We start from the raw sequence: 18,556 nt of genomic DNA, 5'->3' as shown, positions 1-18,556 counted from the left end.
GAAAATGTGGAACATTATTTCGGTCTTTTAGGTGTCTTGAACATAGTCTACCTAATCATCTAGACAGGAAGATAATTACCTTAACCTCTATTTTAACAAACATTTTCCTTCTTGAAATATTCTTTTAGATACCAAAATGAATTAAAATTGAGTGATTACTATTAAAGCTGCAAAATTATTTGGGATGCTGAGGTAGAAGGATCACTTTAGCTCAGGAGTTCGAGACCAGCCTGGGCAACAGTGAAACTTTGTCTCTACTAAAAATAAAAAAAATACATTAGCCAGGAGTGGTGGCATGCGCTTGTGGTCCCAGCTGCTTAGGAGGCTGAGGCAAGAGGATCATTTGGCCCCAGAAGATAGAGGCTGCAGTGAGCTATGATCATACCACTGCCCTCCAGCCTGGGCGACAGGGCGAGAAGCCTATCTCAAAAAGACAAAACACAACAAAAAAACTGCAAAATTATCAAAATAGGTTAAAATTCAAAAGATATTTTAATTCATAAAATTTAAACCAATTGTAAATATTGAGAAGATTCAGTGATATCTGCAAAGTGCTTCAGAGCACATTCTCTGGAGCAATGCTCTAAGAGTCTTTATTTTTGCTGCCTCACCATTTATTCTGTTTGTTTCATTTAATGTGTAGTGATGTATTATTTGGGTTAGATTTTCCTGGAGCTAGGTCACCATTGGGTGTTTTTCTCCACTCTGATCGCAAATTTTCCTCCTTTGTGTTAGGATGAATAAGATGTTTGATGTAAACAAATTGAGCACATGCAGACCTCGTAGGAGTATAGCCAATTTTTATGTTTTTGTTCGGAGATGGGAAACAATGAGATAAATTTTAAAAAGGAATATAATCGGCCGGGCTCAGTGGCTCATGCGTGTTATCTCAGCACTTTGGGAGGCCAAGATTGGGGGATCATTTAAGGTCAGGGGTTTGAGACCAGCCTGGCAAACATGGCAAAACCCTGTCTCTACTAAAAATAAAAAAAATTAACCAGGCATGGTAGTGTGTGCCTGTAGTCCCAGCTACTTAAGAGGCTGAGGCAGGAGAATCGCTTAAGCCCAGGAAGCGGAGATTGCAGTGAGCCGAGATCGTGCCACTGCTCTAGCCTGGGTGACAGAGCGACACTGTGTCTCAAAAAAAAAAAAATTTTAATTTAAAAAAAAAGGAATATAACCAATTTGGAATTGTTTATTTTTACTCGGGCTTTTGTATTTGAGAATTCATAATAAGGCAAGATGCGCACACCAGGTTGTCCTTCACCTTATTCTGATTAAATTGTTTAATTGGAGGTTTCTGTTTGGGTAGAAGAGGAGAAGGAGTGTATTAGTTCCCAAATCAAAGCCTTTAATTTTAGCATTGAGGTTTCCATTTAAAAAAATATTAAAATAGCCTCAGTCCTCTATGCCTCCTCAAGGACTGCAAAGCAAATGTAATGTTAGGAAGACTTTTGAGCATTGTTGATGCTTGTCTTACAGAATTCCTGGCTCAGCTCTTTATGGACACAGGTTATGAAGAAGTGGTAAACGAGTATGTGTTTCGAGAGACGGTGAATAAAAAAGAAGGCCTGTGTGTGCCAAGAGTTTTCCTTCAGAGCAAATTTCTAAAGCCTCCTAAGAACCCATCTCCTGTGGTCCTGGGCCTGGATCCTAAGTCCTGACCTTTCATGAGGTTGGCATTCATACCTCCCCTTGAAGAGGAAAATTTAAAATCACTGTTTTGTCTGGGTGTGGTGGCTCATGCCTGTAATCCCAGTACTTCGGGAGGCCGAGGTTGGGGGATCATCTGAGTTGAGGAGTTTGAGACCAGCCTGGCCAACATGGTGAGACCCCATCTCTACTAAAAATACAAAAAAATTAGCTGCGCATGGTGGCGAGTGCCTGTAATCCCAGCTACTTAGGAGGCTGAGGCAAGAGAATTGCTTGAACCCAAGAGGCGGAGGTTGCAGTGAGCCGAGATCATGCCATTGCACTCCAGCCTGGGTGACAGAGTGAGACCCTGTTTCATAAATAAATAAAATCACTCTTTTTACTTTATATATTTTTTGAGACAGGATCTTGTGGTACGCAGGCTGGAGTGCAGTGGCGTGTGATCACAGCTCATTGTAGCCTTGACCACCCCTGGGCTCAAGCAGTCTTCCTGCCTCAGCCTCCTGAGTAGCTAGGACTACAGGTGTGAGCCACCATGCCTGGCCCTTAATTTTTTTTAATGAACATGTACAGTAATCCCACTTATCCATGGTTTCACTTACCACAATTTCAATTACCTATTTTCAACTGCAGTCAGTTACTTTTCTGGTTATAGGCTCACGCCTATAACCTCAGCACTTTGGGAGGCTGAGGCCAGCAGATCCCTTGAGCCCAGGAGTTCAATACCAGTGTGGTCAACATGGTGAAACTCTGACTCTACAGAAAATACAAAAATTATCCAGATGTGCTGGCATGTGCCTGTAGTCCCAGCTGGGTTGGGAGATTAGCTTGAGCCTGGAAGGTGGAGGTTGCAGTAAGTCGAGATCACACTACTGCACTCCAGCCTGGGCGACAGAGCAAAAGTCTGTCTCAAAAAAAAAAAAAAAAAAAAGTCAAAGATCACATTCACGTAATTTTATTACAGTATATTGTTAAAATTGTTCTTTTTTTTAGAGTTTGGTATCATCTTGGTTTCAGGCAACCACTGGGGGTCTTAAAACATACCACCTGCAGATAAGGGGGGCTACTATGTACTTTTTGTATTAAAAAATAGGAAGTGTATGTGTGTGTGTTAGAGACATGTAAATAAAATTTCAAGGCCTGAAAAGTAGTGAAAGTTTTATAGAATAACATAATTTAGCCATATTGTTCGCTGTAAAATTCCACAAAGAAAAGCCTAAGGTCCCTGTAGCACGTAAAGAGATTCTTGTCATTACTCATGTGACTGTAAGTGTTCCTCCAGGCAACATGTCAGACAACCATGGGGAAAGATGAGGCCAAGTAGACTAAAATAAGACACTCATATATATTTCTAGCCTAAAGGATTGTTCTGTTTTCTTCTTTTTCCACTGTCATATTTGCCCATTGGTCTCCCCTTTAGTTCATTTATGTATTTCTTCAAAACCAGTGTTCCACAAATACCACTTTTGCTCTGTCTGTGCTCAAGAACCCTCCATGGCTCCCTATCTGGCTGTTGAGACCCCTTATCACTGAGCCAGTTCCTTGCCACTCTGTTTGCCCTGGGGGAGAGAGAGGGGATGGCCATCACCTATCCTCCCCTCTGCCCCATTTGTCCAGTGCTGTTTCTCTGCGAAGATGGCTGGTGACTAGAGTTATAATTTTGGAGTTGAGAGGGGCTTTAGAATGGACGTTCCAACTCCCTATTGGGAAATGAGGAAGCAGTAGCAAGGGGTAAATGAGAAGTCCAAAATCACATAGCTAGTGTTGTGGAATATGGGGAAGTCCCTCAATTGGTCTGCTGACCTCTTTCCCAATCATTGCCTTTTAATGACTTTTCCTTTATGAAGTAAAATCCAGGTTATTTTGTTCTGCTCACGAGTTAAGCCTGTAAGCCTTTCTGTTTGCCTTTCTGCAGAAAGCTGTTTGTGAGAACACTGCCTTGAGTACGTGACAGGACTGCACATGCAGCAAGCCTGGGCCCTTCAACTCCAACCACATCTGGAGGAGGGGTCCCAGTGTGAAGGGGTGGGATAATAGTCATAGTGATTCTGTACAATCAGAATAAATCCTCCTGGCTCCTGAAGAGAAGAGGTGCAGGCAGCAGGGCTCAGACTGTGCTTGTTGGGTGTTGTGATTCTGCCATCTGTTCTCAAACTTCTTGGGAGGGGCTGATGGAACTTGTAAAGAAGCTGTACCTATAGGGGGCCTCATGGGCCTTCTCACAGTGAGAATCCAGCCCTGTCTAGAAGCAGCCTCAAGCTCCCCACTTTCAATCCAGTGCTGTCTCCCAAAGCCCCCTCCGCCAAATGAATCCCACAGCCAGCTTCAGCCCCAGATGCTGCCCACTGCCCCCCCCATAGAAGTCCTTTCACCTGTGTCTCTACTAGGTCTGACCAATGTTTCTTGGATTTTAGTGGCTAAGCTGGATAAAGACAGGCCATTTAAAGTAGGAAAGTGGGATGCTGGGTGATGTAGCAAGACCCCATCTCTATGAAAAAATAAGAAAATTAGCCAGGTGTGGTGGTGTATGCCTGTAGTCCCAGCTACTTGGGAGACTAAGGTTGAAGGATTGCATGAGCCCAGGAGTTGGAGGCTGCAGCGATGGAGTGAGCCATTATCACGCCACTGCACTACAGCCTGGGTGTAGAACGAGACCCCGTGTCCAATTAAAAAAAAAAAAAAAAAGAGCAAGGAGCAGTATAGTGTAGTAGGATAAGCCTGTGCTTTTGTTATCAGAAGTCATTTGGAATTTTGGCCTCATTCCTTAACCTGTTTGAACTTCACATTCCTCGTTTTTATAATGGGGATAACTACTAACTTAAAAGTATTCAGAGGATTAAAGGAAGTACATATATATGGCACATGAGTATCATTTCCCTCAGTCCTCATTTTTTGAACATAGAAGCTTAACATACATACAGAAAAGTGCACAAATCATAAGTATTTAGCTCACTGACATGACAGAGTGAACATACCTGTATGACACATCCAGCGTGACTGGCACCCCAGAACCCACCCTATGCCTGTGTCTCGTTCCAGTCACTGTCCCCGCAAGGGTATCCTCTATTCTGAAGTCTTAACACCAGAGAGTAGTTTTTCTTCTATTTTTAAAATTCTCCCCATAAGAGTTTAAGGACAACTTACAAAAATACAAAAATTACACGATTTTAAGTAGGGAAATTGGGCTAAAGGAAAATAAAAGTTGAGGCCAGGAAAATAACCTTATCCACACAAACTGCATTCCAGCAGGTCTTATACACTTAAGGATAAATAACAGATTTTGCTTCCTAGTGGTCAGCGTAAAGAAGGAAACAAGATCAAGTTCAGACTCCATGCGACAAACCTGAGGCAGCTACTCCTAATCTGGAGATCTAAGGAACCCTTCCCTCTAGTTCCCATAAAGAGAACACTATAACATAGCAAACTTAACAGCTTTACCAATAATAAACACAGGTATCAAAGCATTGTTTCTGATAATATAGCTTAACATAGATATAACCCCCAAAGGACTAGTCAAATAAGTAGATGAAGAGGACTGAAAGGGGATGGTCTAGATGGGTTTTAGAATCCCTAGAAGACTAATGGGCTGTTGATCCTTCGGTCAGTTTTCCATCAATAGTGTTCTCAGTGGAGGGTTTGATGTGACTCTAGGAACCAGGAGGTCGTTGTCTCTTAGAAGGGTAGCTATTGGGCAGACCGTCCGGCCAAGAGACAAGAATGACTTCAGAGAAAGCAAAACAGGTTGATGAAGGCCTCTTCCTTTGCCAGTGGTTGGCTGGGCGTATACCTGTGAATGGGGCCAACAGTTTCCTCCAAACACAACTGGGAGTTGTCTCTACCCACAAGAGTAATTATGACCCCAAATTCTAATCCCATAAAGCCAGGCTGCAAAAGTTTTCATTTAGAATATTAAAAGCTGAAGCTGGGCATGGTGGTTCCTGCCTGTAATCCCAGCACTTTGGGAGGCTGGGGTGGGCAGATCACATGAGGCCAAAAGTTGGAGACCAGCCTGGCCAACATGTTGAAACCCTGTCTACTAAATATACAAAAATTAGCTGGGCGTGGTGGTGCATGTCTGTAGTTCCAGCTAATTGAGAGTCTGAGGCTCACTTAAACCTGGGAGGTGGAGGTTTCAGTGAGCCCAGATTGTGCCACTGCACTCCAGCCTGGGCGACAGAGTAAGATTCTGTCTCAAAAAATAAACAATAAAAACAATATGTAAAGCTGGTTTAATGACATGCTGACCTCTGACACAGAGCAAGTGGCCTCTCATATATTTAAGATATGTTAAGATTAACTGGCTGGTTATGGTGGCTCATGCCTGTAATCCCAGCATTTTGGGAGGCTGAGGTGGGTGGGTCATCTGAAGTCAGGAGTTCGAGACCAGCTCGGCCAACATGGCAAAATCTTGTCTCTACTAAAAATACAAAAAATTGGCTAGGCATGGTGCCTTTAGTCTCAGCTACTCGGGAAGCTGAGGCAGGAACCCGGGAGGTGGCGGTTGCAGTGAGCCAACATCGTGCCATTGCACTCTAGCCTGGGCAACAGACTGAGACTCCATCTCTCTCTCTCTCTCTCTCTCTCTCTATATATATATATATATATACACATATATATACACACACACACATATATATACACACACACACACACATATATATAAAACTAAGTTTTTTTTTTCATGGGTGGGCCATGGTTGGAAGTAGGCCCAGGCAGCTGCCAACTTTAAGATATATTGATTGTAAAATGTACTTCTTGTTAAATTAATGAGGTGACCCAGTCCATCAGTATTTTAACTATGAGCCAGTAGATTGGTTCACAAGCATTTTAAAGGCCAAACATAAAAATGGCTTCAGTCTCACTGCCTCTAGGTCCTTGTGTTCATTCTCCCTGGCCACATTTCCATCAGTGCACCCTAAATTAAGACAACAGAGGATCAGGTTCTCCCACGTTTGGGTGCTTAGGGACCAGGAAAGCAAGACCATGGTTTGTTTAGTAGCAAACTCTGTGGAATCATATAGACTACAAAGAGTCAACCAATATTGCCTTGTCTTCACAGCCAGAAAACAGCCCCCAGAAACATAGTGAGTACTGGCTAACAGTACTATAAAAAATAGTATAAATACTATATTATATTGAAATACCCTATATAGTACTGTATGTTTCTTTTGAACTTTTCACATATATGAATACATAAAGTATAGTGATTATGTGTGTGTGTGTATATATATATATATATACACACACATATACTCCATACAACAGTGCTAATACAATTTTATTACAGGATTTGGAATATGAATAAATGGGTTCAAGTGCAGGACTTGCCCAGTACAAACTACCAACTTCTTTGAATTTCAGACTTCATATGTCTAACACTGAGATCTTAGTACCTAGTATCTGGCAGGGCTGCTGCCAGGATTAAGTGAGATCATTCAGATGGGAGTGCTTGGTTTACTATAAAGTACCAGTCAAGTGTTATTTATTTCTATTATTTTGTATTTCTCCAGAAAGTATATTGTTACATCGAAATGGTAGAGCAGCTCACAAACCAATTCTTTTTCAAGATGGTTTAATCTTGGGATCCTTGCAAGGGCTCGGGATTTGAATGTTGTACCACAAGGTGGTGCTAGACACTAGATGTTTTTATTGGCCTTCTACTCCCATCTTAATTAGTTATAGTGTCCTTTTTTTATTGTTACTGAAGAGCATGGAAAATATTTATTACAAATGTGTTTTCTAGATCAACTTATAAGCTCATAAGATCAATCCCATCTTAGTTATATAGTGTCCATTTTTTAATTGTCGTTGAAGAGCATAGAAAACATTTATTACAAAGTGTTTTCTAGATCAACTTATGAGCTCATAAGATCGATTTTGGCCTCACTGGAGATTAGAAAGCAAGGGTGCTTTTACCTAATGTTCAGTCTGCTTTGCCTACTGAAGGTGTTTACTTTCAGTTAAATCTGGGAAACATTTTAAGGTAATGTCTGTGATGGGCTCGAAAGGTGTCTGCAAGGCCCCCTGGACACTGGGGAGCATAAATACGTGCTGGACACCAATCAAGGGTCCTAATTTTTTTTTTCCTATGAGTAAATACCCCTTTGTACTTTCCTATCCCCAAATGGTTTTGTGGATTTGCTTTTACTGTTGTTTGGAATTAAGGCCAAAGCAAAGAAGGGACTGCAGCACAGATAATTGTCTGCCTCACGCAGATATTATTTATAGCTATCTTTGATAGCATTTGATTCCCTATTTCACAGTTGTCAACTGAGGAATGGAAAATTGTGAAATGAATAAACCAAGACTTTTGCAGGGCCATGTTCTCTATTGGGGAGCAGACATTTCTCACAAATTTAAGTAAGTTCTGCTACTGAAACCAAATGTTTTATTAAAAAGCAAATTAGTAGGGCACAGTAGCACAGTAGTCCCAGCTACTTGGGAGGCTGAGGCAGGAGAATCACTTGAGGCCAGATGTTCAAGGCTACAGTGCACTGTGATCTCACCTGTGATTAAACCAGCCACTGCACTCCAGCCTGAGCAACATAGCAGGACCCTGTCTTTAAAATAAATAAATAAAAATTTAAAAATAAAGGCAGGGCAAGGTGGCTTACGCCTGTAATCCCAGCACTTTGGGAGGCTGAGGCAGGCAGATCACCTGAAGTCAGGAGTTCAAGACCAGCCTGGCCAACATGGTGAAGCCCTGTCTCTACTTAAAAAAAAAAAATTAGCTGGGCGTGATGGTGCGCATCCGTAATCCCAGGTACTCGGGAGGCTGAGGCAGGTGAATTGCTTGAACCTGGGAGGCAGAGGTTGCAGTGAACCTAGATCGCATCACTGCACTCCAGCCTGGGTGACAAGCAAAACTCCGTCTCAAATAAATAAGTAAAATAGATGTTTTTCACTTTTCCTTCCTATCCTCCTCAAATGTGTGGTATTTCATTAAATTGTGTTCAATGGGTACCAGCTGGGTGCAGGGCACTCTGGGGTCACTATGGCTGGAGTGCAGGGTAGGGGCGAAGGGATAGTGGGTATCAGAGGCATTTGAACCAGAGCAATTCCATTTTGAATAGGGGCTGAGTAGAATGAGGCTGAGACCTGCTGGGCTGCATTCCCAGGAGGTAAGGCATTCTTAGTCATAGGATGAGATAGGAGGTCAGCATAAGATATAGGTCATAAAAACTGTGCTTATAAAGCAGGTTGTAATAAAGAAGCCAGCCAAATCCCAGCAAAACCAAGATGGCAACGAGGGTGACCTCTGGTCATCCTCACTGCTACAGTCCCTCCAGCCCCATCACAGTTTACAAACGCCATGGCAATGTCAGGAAGTTGCCCTTTATGATCTATAAAGGGGAGGCATGAATAATCCACCCCTTGTTTAGCATATAATCAAGAAATAACCACAAAAATGGGCAACCAGCAGCTCTTGGGGCTACTCTGTGGAGTGACCATTCTTTATTCATTTACTTTCCTAATAAATTTGCTTTCACTTTATGGACTCTGAATTATTATGCTAGATCCAAGGACCCTCTCTTGGGGTCTGGATTGGGACCCCTTCCCAGTAACATGCGCATGTTCTGGAAGGTAGGGAAACAGTTCCAGTCATGTTCACTCAGCCAGAGTAAGATAAACTAGGAAAACAAATACAAACACTCAGAAAAGCAGCAGAAGGAAAAAGAGGAAGAAACACTGTGGAAAACATGAGTGCCATAACTGTCACTGTCATTTGGAAAGAATATTTTCACAGTGGAGGCATTATATTCTCTGGTCTGGGGCATGGCCATGGAGATGAGAACATGACATGTACCTCCTTGGAGCATGTTGCCAAACGTGTAGATCTGTAAGAAAAATATCAGGACTGGCAAAATGAGACAACTCCTGAAAGAAAGAAACTGCTGACAAAATGGGCAAAATGATCAATCCTAATTAGAAATAATTATAAATTAAATGAGGCCCGGCACAGTGGCTCATACCTATAATCCCAGCACTTTGGGATGCTGAGGCAGGAGAATCACTTGAATCTGGGAGTTGGGAGACCAACCTGGGATACATAATGAGACCCCTACAAAAAAATTTTAAAAGCCAGTCCTGGTGGCATGTTCCTGAAGTCCTGAAACAAGCTTTGCAAAGTATAACAGTGAGAAAATTACAACAGTGAAATAAATCTGACCTAACGGACTATATCTTGCTTCTAACCTCCAAGCTGCCCTTGTTCATTCCTGAGCTAACTTTAGGCTGAACTAACTTTGGGAGTAACTTAGTTTATAGTTTAACTTTGAAATGATGATAACAGCTCTTTCCTGAAACAAACCCCCTTCTTGCCTGGTGACCAGAGTGTCTTTTTAGGACGAATAAATTAGCCACAAGATTTGCAATTCCCCAATTACTCCTGCAGTAACATCACTATTGTAGACCCTAAGATTGGCCTTTTGAGGTGTCTTTTCAGGTTTTTGCATTTCTTTTTTTTTCTTTATTTTTATTTTATTTTTTTTTGAGATGGAATCTCACTCCGTCACCCAGGCTGGAGTACAGTGGCACCATCTCGGCTCACTGCAACCTCCACCTCCTCGGTTCAAGCGATTCTCCTGCCTCAGACTCCCGAGTAGCTGGGATTACAGGCGTGCGCCACCACGCCTGGCTAATTTTTGTATTTTTAGTGGAGATGGGGTTTCACCATGTTGGCCAGGCCAATCTCAAACTCCTGACATCAGGTGATCTACCTGCCTCAGCCTCCCAAAGTGCTGGGATTACTGGTGTAAGCCACCATGCCTGGCCAGGTTTTTGCATTTCTGACGACTGTCACTCAGACCTGCCAGCTGTTCCTGTGGTCCCCACCCAGGAATCACTTCAGCCCAAGAGGATAGCTTCAACTCCATAAGATCTCATCTCTGACCCAACCAATGGGCACTCCCCATTCCGTAGCCCTGCTGCCCACCAAACTATCCTTGAAAAACCCTAGTCTGAATTTTTGGAGAGACTGTTTTGAGTAATAAAATTCCGGTCTCTCGTTCAGCCGTGAATGAAAGTCTCTCCCCAGTGCAGTTTCTCTGTCTTGACAGATTGGCTCTATCTGGGCAGCAAGCAAAATGAACCCATTGTGTTACTGGAAAGAGGTCCCAATCTAGCTCTATCTGGGCAGCAAGCAAAACGAACCCATTGTGTTACCGGAAAGGGGTCCCAATCCAGACCCCAAGAGAGGGTTCTTGGACCTTGTGCAAGAAAGAATTCGGGGCGAGTTCATAGAGTAAAGTGAAAGCAAGTTTATTAGAGAAGTAAAGAAACAAAAGAATGGCTGGCTACTCCATAGGCTACCCAACTGAGTATACTTATAGTTATTTCTTGATCATATGCTAAATAAGGGGTAGATTATTCATGAACGTTCTGGAAAAGGGGTGGGCAATCCCCAGAACTAAGGGTTTCTCCCTGCTTTAGACCATATAGGGTAACTTCCAGGCATTTGTAAACTGTCATGGCACTGGTGGGCATGTGTTTTACCATGCTAATACATTATAATTAGTATAGTTTGAGCAGTGAGCATGACCAGAGATCACTTTTATTGCCATCTTGGTTTTGGTGGGTTTTGGCTGACTTCTTTACCGCAACCAGTCTTATTAGCAGAAACTTTGTGACCTGCTTCTTTTTTTCTTTTTTTCTTTCTTTCTTTTTTTTTTTTTTTTTATTTTGACATGAACATGGCTCACTGCATCCTTCACCTTTGAGGCTTTGTACATAACATTGTAAAACTGGGCCAGACACAATGGCTCATGCCTGTATTCCCAGCACTTTGGGAGGCTGAGATTGGTGGATCAGCTGAGCCCAGGAATTCAAGACCAGCCTGGACAATATGATGAAACCCCATTTCTACAGAAAATACAAAACTGGGCCAGGTGTGGTGGCTCACGCCTGTAATCCCAGCACTTTGGGAGGCTGGGGCGGGCGGATCACAAGGTCAGGAGATAGAGACCATCCTGGCTAACACGGTAAAACCCCGTCTCTACTAAAAATATAAAAAATTAGCCGGGCGTGGTGGTGGGCGCCTGTAGTCCCAGCCACTCAGGAGGCTGAGGCAGAAGAATGGCGTGAACCCAGGAGGTGGAGCTTGCAGTGAGCCGAGATTGCGCCACTACACTCCAGCCTGGGCGACAGACTCCATCTCAAAAAAAAAAAAAAAAAAAAAGAAGAAGAAGAAAATACAAAACTGATATGGGTGTGGTGGTGCGTGACTGTAGTCCCAGCTACTCAGGAAGCTAAGGTGGGAGGATCACCTGAGCCTGGGTAGGTTGAGGCTGCAGTGAGCTGATATCCAGCCACTGCACTCCAGCACTCTAAAACTGTTCACAAGTATAGTTTCAGTTATGTTTAATGATAAATATTATTAAAGGATATGGAGATGCTATATGAGGGAAAAATCTTCACGCACAAGAAGGAAGCAATCCAAAACAGTTACAGTATTTATTTCAGGGTTGTTCAATTATAGCTGTTGCTTTTTCTTCTTTATACTTTTCTGAAATTCATATTTTCTGTAATGACCCTTTATTACTTTTACATTACCAAAAAAAGGTAGTCTAGCATCCTTAGAACTTCTTTATGAACTTCTTAAGTGAACTAAAATCTTTGTGACAATTCTACTAGAAATGCTATTTCAACCTGTAAGATTCTTACCCACCATGAGCTAAATGATACCTTCCAGAAATAAGAGAATGTTCTTTAAGGATATTTTCTTTTTTTCTGTAGGGGAAAGGGGAACTTTTTGTTCACCCTCTGAAAGTTCAATAATTTGTCTCTGGAATAAACTTGACAGTAGACAGATTAACAGGAAAGACATACAAATTTATTATGTGCATATATGAATGGAGGCCTCACAAAATATGAAACTCCCAGAAGAGCCAATATGTATACCATCTTGAGGCCATGGAAAGGAATAGGGGATCTGGGGCTTGGTGGGGGTGCAGAGAGGGTGGAGGGTGTGGAGAGGGTACACCTCGTGCTGCACTTGGTGGGGGTGCGGAGAGAGGAGGTCACGGCACAAATTCTAGAAGGGAGGGGAGGAAATGCACAGCCCACAAAGGTTGCCGTATGCAGATAAAATCTCTCAGGTAGCACCCTTCAGAAGAGTGGCCACCTGTGGTAATCTCTATCTGGGACGTGTCGACCCACAATCTCTTCTTCCTGTGATGTGATTTTTCCTAGTTCCATCTCTAGGCAGATAAGGGGGGCTTAGAGAAAGCCTCTGCTTGCATCTGCTGTTTGCTAATGTAGATTTCCTTTTACAAAATTCTTTCATAAATTTCTTTCACAAAAGGTCTTTTCAGAGCTATTCCTGTGTCTTTAGTTTCTTGTAATAGCCATCTCAAAATATGCCAGAGTATATTTTGAGGTGGCATTAATTCTCGTCTTCCACAGTCACATTTTGGGGTGGTGTTCCGAGCCCCAACATTCCAGTCCCCTGGTCCCTGAATGTCATGGTGATGTACCTTGGATGGGGATATTTTCACCTGTTGGGCTGCACTCTCCATGGCTGCTATGATTTTGGAAATGTTTATTCTTTAGTTTGGGGAAACTTACTTACTTGAATTATTTATTTAATGATTCGCTAACACCTAACACTTCGAGGACTACCCCTCAACCGCCCCCGCCCCAACCTCCAACACACACACACACACACACACACACACACACACACACACACACACACGATTTCTCCTGGAACTCTCTCTCTCTGTCTTTTTTTTTTTCTGTGAGACACTGTCTCACTCCCGTCATCCAGGCTGGAGTGCAGTGGCATGATTGTTACTGGAAAGGGATCCCAATCCAGACCCCAAGAGGGTTCGTGGACCTCGAGTAAGAAAGAATTTGGGTAAAGAAAGAATTTGAGTAAAGTGAAAGCAAGCTAAGAAAGTAAAGGAATGAAAGAATGGCTGCTCTGTAGGCATAGTGGCCCCGAGGGCTGCTAGTTAGCTATTTTTATGGTTATTTCTTGAGTATATGCTAAGCAAGGGGTGGATTATTCATGAGTTTTTTGGGGGGCGAGGGGGTGGGGGGGCGGGGGAAGGGAAGGATAGGCAATTCCTGGAACTGAGGGTTCCTCCCCCTTTTAGACCATATAGGGTAACTTCCTAACATTGCCATGGCATTCGTAAACTGTCATGGCACTGGTGGGCATGTCTTTTTGCAAGCTAATGTATTTAATTAGTATATAATGCGCAGTAGGACCACCAGAGGTCACTTTCCTCACCATCTTGGTTTTGGTGGGTTTTGGCCAGCTTCTTTACCACATCCTTTTATCAGCAAGGTCTTTGTGACCTGTACATAGTGCCAACCTATCTCGTCCTGTGACTTAGAATACCTAACCTCCTGGGAATGCAGCCCAGTAGGTCTCGGCCTTATTTTACCCAGTGCCTATTCAAGATGGAGTTGCTGTGGTTCAAACACCTCTGACATGATCATGGCTCCCTGCAGCCTTAACTTCCCAGGCTCAGATGATCCTCCCACCTCAGCCTCCCGAGTAGCTAGGACTACAGGTACATGGGACCATGCCTGGCTAATTTTTTGTACTTTTTAATAGAGATGTGGTTTCACCATGTTGCCCAGGCTGGTCTGCAACTCCTGGGCTCAAGTGATCAGCCCACCTTGGCCTTTCAAAGTGTTGGGATTACACGTGTGAACCATGGTGCCTGGCTGGGAACTCTTATTGTAACTGCCTGACAGGTTCTTCCTGCCCACTGCATGAAGAAAATCAATTCTCAGCATTGAGCCAGCTGCAGTGGCTCATGCCTGTAATCCCAGCACTTTGGGAGGCTGAGGCAGGCAGATCACTTGAGGTCACGAGCTCGAGGCCAGCCTGGCCAACATGATGAAACTCCGTCTCTACTAAATATACAAAAATTAGCCCAGTGTGGTGGTGTGCACCTGTAATCCCACCTACTTGGGAGGCTGAGGCAGGAGAATCACTTGAACCCAGGAGCGGGAGACTGCAGTGAGCCACGATCACTCCACTGCACTCCAGCCTGGGCAACAGAGCAAGACTCTGTCTCAAAAAAAAAAAAAATCTCAGCATTGCAGTGGAGAGTTCAATTGACACCAGGCCAGCCATGCCATGTGGGAGATGGAGTTATCACTCAAATCAGTCTCATCAAAGGCTTATAGGTTAGGAGTTTTTCAAAGATAGTTTGGGGGAAAGGGTGGGGGTGACTAGACAGTGGGTGCTTGCTGCCGATTGGTTGGGGTGCAATCACAGGGATGTGGAAAATGATCTTGCATGCTGAATCACTCTTGGATGGGGCCACAGGAGCTGTTGACCAGTAGGTCCAGGTAAAGCATGGGTGTCAGACATGCAAAAAACCTGAAAAAGTATCCCAAAAGGTCAATCTTAGGTTCTACAATAGTGATGTTATCTGAAGGAGTAATTGGGGAAGTTGCATAACTTATGACCTCCAGAATTACAGCTGGCAATCGTTTATGTCTACACCTTAGCAGAATTCAGGCTCCTCTCTGCCCCCTAGCCTAGTGGTCTCTAATTAGCTTTACAAAGGTGGTTGAGTTTGGGGGAAGGGCTATTATAATTTAAACTGTAAACTAAATGTCTCCTAAAGTTAGCTTGGCAGCTTAAAGGCTAAAAGCGAAGATGGCCGAATAGGAACAGCTCCAGTCTACAGCTCCCAGCGTGAGTGACACAGAAGACGAATGATTTCTGCATTTCCAACTGAGGTACCGGGTGCATCTCACTGGGGATTGCCAGACAGTGGGTGCAGGACAGTGGGTACAGTGCATTGAGCCTGAGCCAAAGCAGGGCACAGCATCGCCTCACCTGGGAAGTGCAAGGGGTCGGGGAATTCCCTTTCCTAGCCAAGGAAAGGGGTGACGGATGGCACCTGGAAAATTGGGTCACTCCCACGCTAATACTGCGCTTTTCTGATAGTCTTAGCAAATGGCACACCAGGAGATTATATCCCAAGCCTGGCTCTGAGGGTCCTACACCCACAGAGCCTTGCTCATTGCTAGCACAGCAGTCTGAGATCGAACTGCAAGGCAGCAGTGAGGCTGGGGGAGGGGCACCTGCCATTGCTGAGGCTTGAGTAGGTAAAGCAGCCGGGAAGCTAAAACTGGGTGGAGCCCACCGCAACTCAAGGAGGCCTGCCTGCCTCTATAGACTCCACCTCTGGGGGCAGGGCATAGCCAAACAAAAGGCAGCAGAAACCTCTGCAGACTTAAATGTCCCATCTGACAGCTTTGAAGAGAGTAGTGGTTCTCCCAGCACGCAGCTGGAGATCTCAGAACGGACAGACTGCTTCCTCAAGTGGGTCCCTGACCCCCGAGTAGCCTAACTGGGAGGCATCCCCCAGTAGTGGCAGACTGACACCTCACATGGCCGGGTACTCTTCTGAGACAAAACGTCCAGAGGGACAATCAAGCAGCAACATTTGCTGTTCACCAATATCCGCTGTTCTGCAGCCTCTGCTGCTGATACCCAGGCAAGCAGGGTCTGGAGTGGACCTCCGGCAAACTCCAACAGACCTGCAGCTGAGGGTCCTGACTGTTAGAAGGAAAACTAACAAACAGAAAGGACATCCACACCAAAACCCCATCTGTACGTCACCATCATCAAAGACCAAAGGTAGATAAAACCACAAAGATGGGGAAAAAAAACAGAGCAGAAAAACTGAAAATTCTAAAAATCAGAGCGCCTTTCCTCCTCCAAAGGAATGCATCTCCTCACCAGCAATGGAATAAAGCTGGACAGAGAATGACTTTGACAAGTTGAGAGAAGAAGGCTTCAGATGATCAAACTACTCTGAGCTAAAGGAGGAAGTTCAGATCCATGGCAAAGAAGTTAAAAACCTTGAAAAAAGATTAGACGAATGGCTAACTAGAATAACCAATGCAGAGAAGTCCTTAAAGGACCTGATGGAGCTGAAAACGATGGCACAAGAACTACATGATGAATGCACAAGCCTCAGCCAATTTGATCAACTGGAAGAAAGGGTATCAGTGATGGAAGGTCAAATGAATGAAATGAAGTGAGAAGAGAAGTTTAGTGAAAAAAGAATAAAAAGAAATGAACAAAGCCTCCAAGAAATATGGGACTATAAGAAAGGACCAAATCTACGTCTGATTGGTGTACCTGAAAGTGACAGGGAGAATGGAACCAAGTTGGAAAACACTCTGCAGGATATTATCCAGGAGAACTTCCCCAATCTAGCAAGGCAGGCCAACATTCAAATTCAGGAAATACAAGAATGCCACAAAGATACTCCTCGAGAAGAGCAACTCCAGGACACGTAATTGTCAGATTCACCAAAGTTGAAATGAAGGAAAAAATGTTAAGGGCAGCCAGAGAGAAAGATCGGGTTACTCACAAAGGGAAGCCCATCAGACTAACAGCTGATCTCTCGGCAGAAACTCTACAAGCCAGAAGAGAGTGGGGGCCAATATTCAACATTCTTAAAGAAAAGAATTTTCCATCCAGAATTTCATATCCAGCCAAACTAAGCTTCATAAGTGAAGGAGAAGTAAAATACTTTACAGACAAGCAAATGCTGAGAGATTTTGTCACCACCAGGCCTGCCCTAAAAGAACTCCTGAAGGAAGCACTAAACATGGAAAGGAACAACCAGTACCAGCCACTGCAAAAACATGCCAAATTGTAAAGACCATCGAGGCTAGGAAGAAACTGCATCAACTAACGAGCAAAATAACAAGCTAACGTCATAATGACAGGATCAAATTCACACATAACAATATTAACCTTAAATGTAAATGGGCTAAATGCTCCACTTAAAAGACACAGACTGGCAAATTGGATAAAGAGTCAAGACCCATCAGTGTGGTGTATTCAGGAAACCCATCTCACGTGCAGAGACACACATAGGCTCAAAATAAAGGGATGGAGGAAGATCTACCAAGCAAACGGAAAACAACAAAAGGCAGGGGTTGCAATCCTAGTCTCGGATAAGACAGACTTTAAACCAACAAAGATCAAAAGAGACAAAGAAGGCCATTACATAATGGTAAAGGGATCAATTCAACAAGAAGAGCTAACTATCCTAAATATATATACACCCAATACAGGAGCGCCCAGATGCATAAAGCAAGTCTTTAGAGACCTACGAAGAGACTTAGACTCCCACACAATGAAGATGGGAGACTTCAACACCCCACTCTCACATTAGACAGATCAATGAGACAGAAGGTTAGCAAGGATATCCAGGGCTTGAACTCAGCTCTGCACAAAGTGGACCTAATAGACATCTACAGAACTCTCCACCCCAAATCAACAGAATATACATTCTTTTCAGCACCACACCACACCTATTCCAAAATTGACCACATAGTTGGAAGTAAAGCACTCCTCAACAAATGTGAAAGAACAGAAATTATAACAAACTGTCTCTCAGACCACAGTGCCATCAAACTAGAATTCAGGATTAAGAAACTCACTGAAAACCACTCAACTACATGGAAACTGAACAACCTGCTCCTGAATGACTACTGGGTACATAACGAAATAAAGGCAGAAATAAAGATGTTCTTTGAAACCAACAAGAACAAAGACACAACATACCAGAATCTCTGGGACACATTCAAAGCAGTGTGTAGAGGGAAATTTATAGCACTAAATGCCCACAAGAGAAAGCAGGAAAGATCTAAAATTGACACCCTAACATCACAATTAAAAGAACTAGAGAAGCAAGAGCAAACACATTCAAGCTAGCAGAAGGCTAGAAATAACTAAAATCAGAGCAGAACTGATGGAGATAGAGACACAAAAAACCCTTCAAAAAATCAATGAATCCAGGAGCTGGTTTTTTGAAAAGATCAACAAAATTGATAGACCGCTAGCAAGGGCAATAAAGAAGAAAAGAGAGAATAATCAAATAGACGTGATAAAAAATGATAAAGGGGA

The 18,556-nt window shown here is 43.4% G+C and overlaps 1 protein-coding gene across 4 annotated transcripts in view; it reads left to right on the top strand.

The window, feature by feature from the left end:
* METTL6 (methyltransferase like 6) overlaps positions 1-18,556 on the top strand; it is a 47,964-nt gene that overhangs the window by 15,955 nt on the left and 13,453 nt on the right. For 2 of the 4 annotated variants that reach the window (XM_030816848.1, XM_030816849.1), the window contains exon 5: positions 1,483-1,592. In XM_030816848.1, the coding sequence (XP_030672708.1) occupies positions 1,483-1,530 (48 nt within the window). In that variant the 3' untranslated portion in view covers positions 1,531-1,592. Of the gene's footprint in view, positions 1-1,482; positions 4,216-18,556 lie in introns of those variants that run through there. The other 2 variants (XM_030816845.1, XM_012508577.2) reach the window with 2 other exon arrangements.

This window comes from Nomascus leucogenys, chromosome 8 (assembly GCF_006542625.1).
Source record: "Nomascus leucogenys isolate Asia chromosome 8, Asia_NLE_v1, whole genome shotgun sequence".
Classification (NCBI taxonomy): domain Eukaryota; kingdom Metazoa; phylum Chordata; class Mammalia; order Primates; family Hylobatidae; genus Nomascus; species Nomascus leucogenys.
The sequence above is the reverse complement of the archived record's forward strand: the minus strand, read 5'-3'. Positions and strand labels throughout refer to the sequence as shown.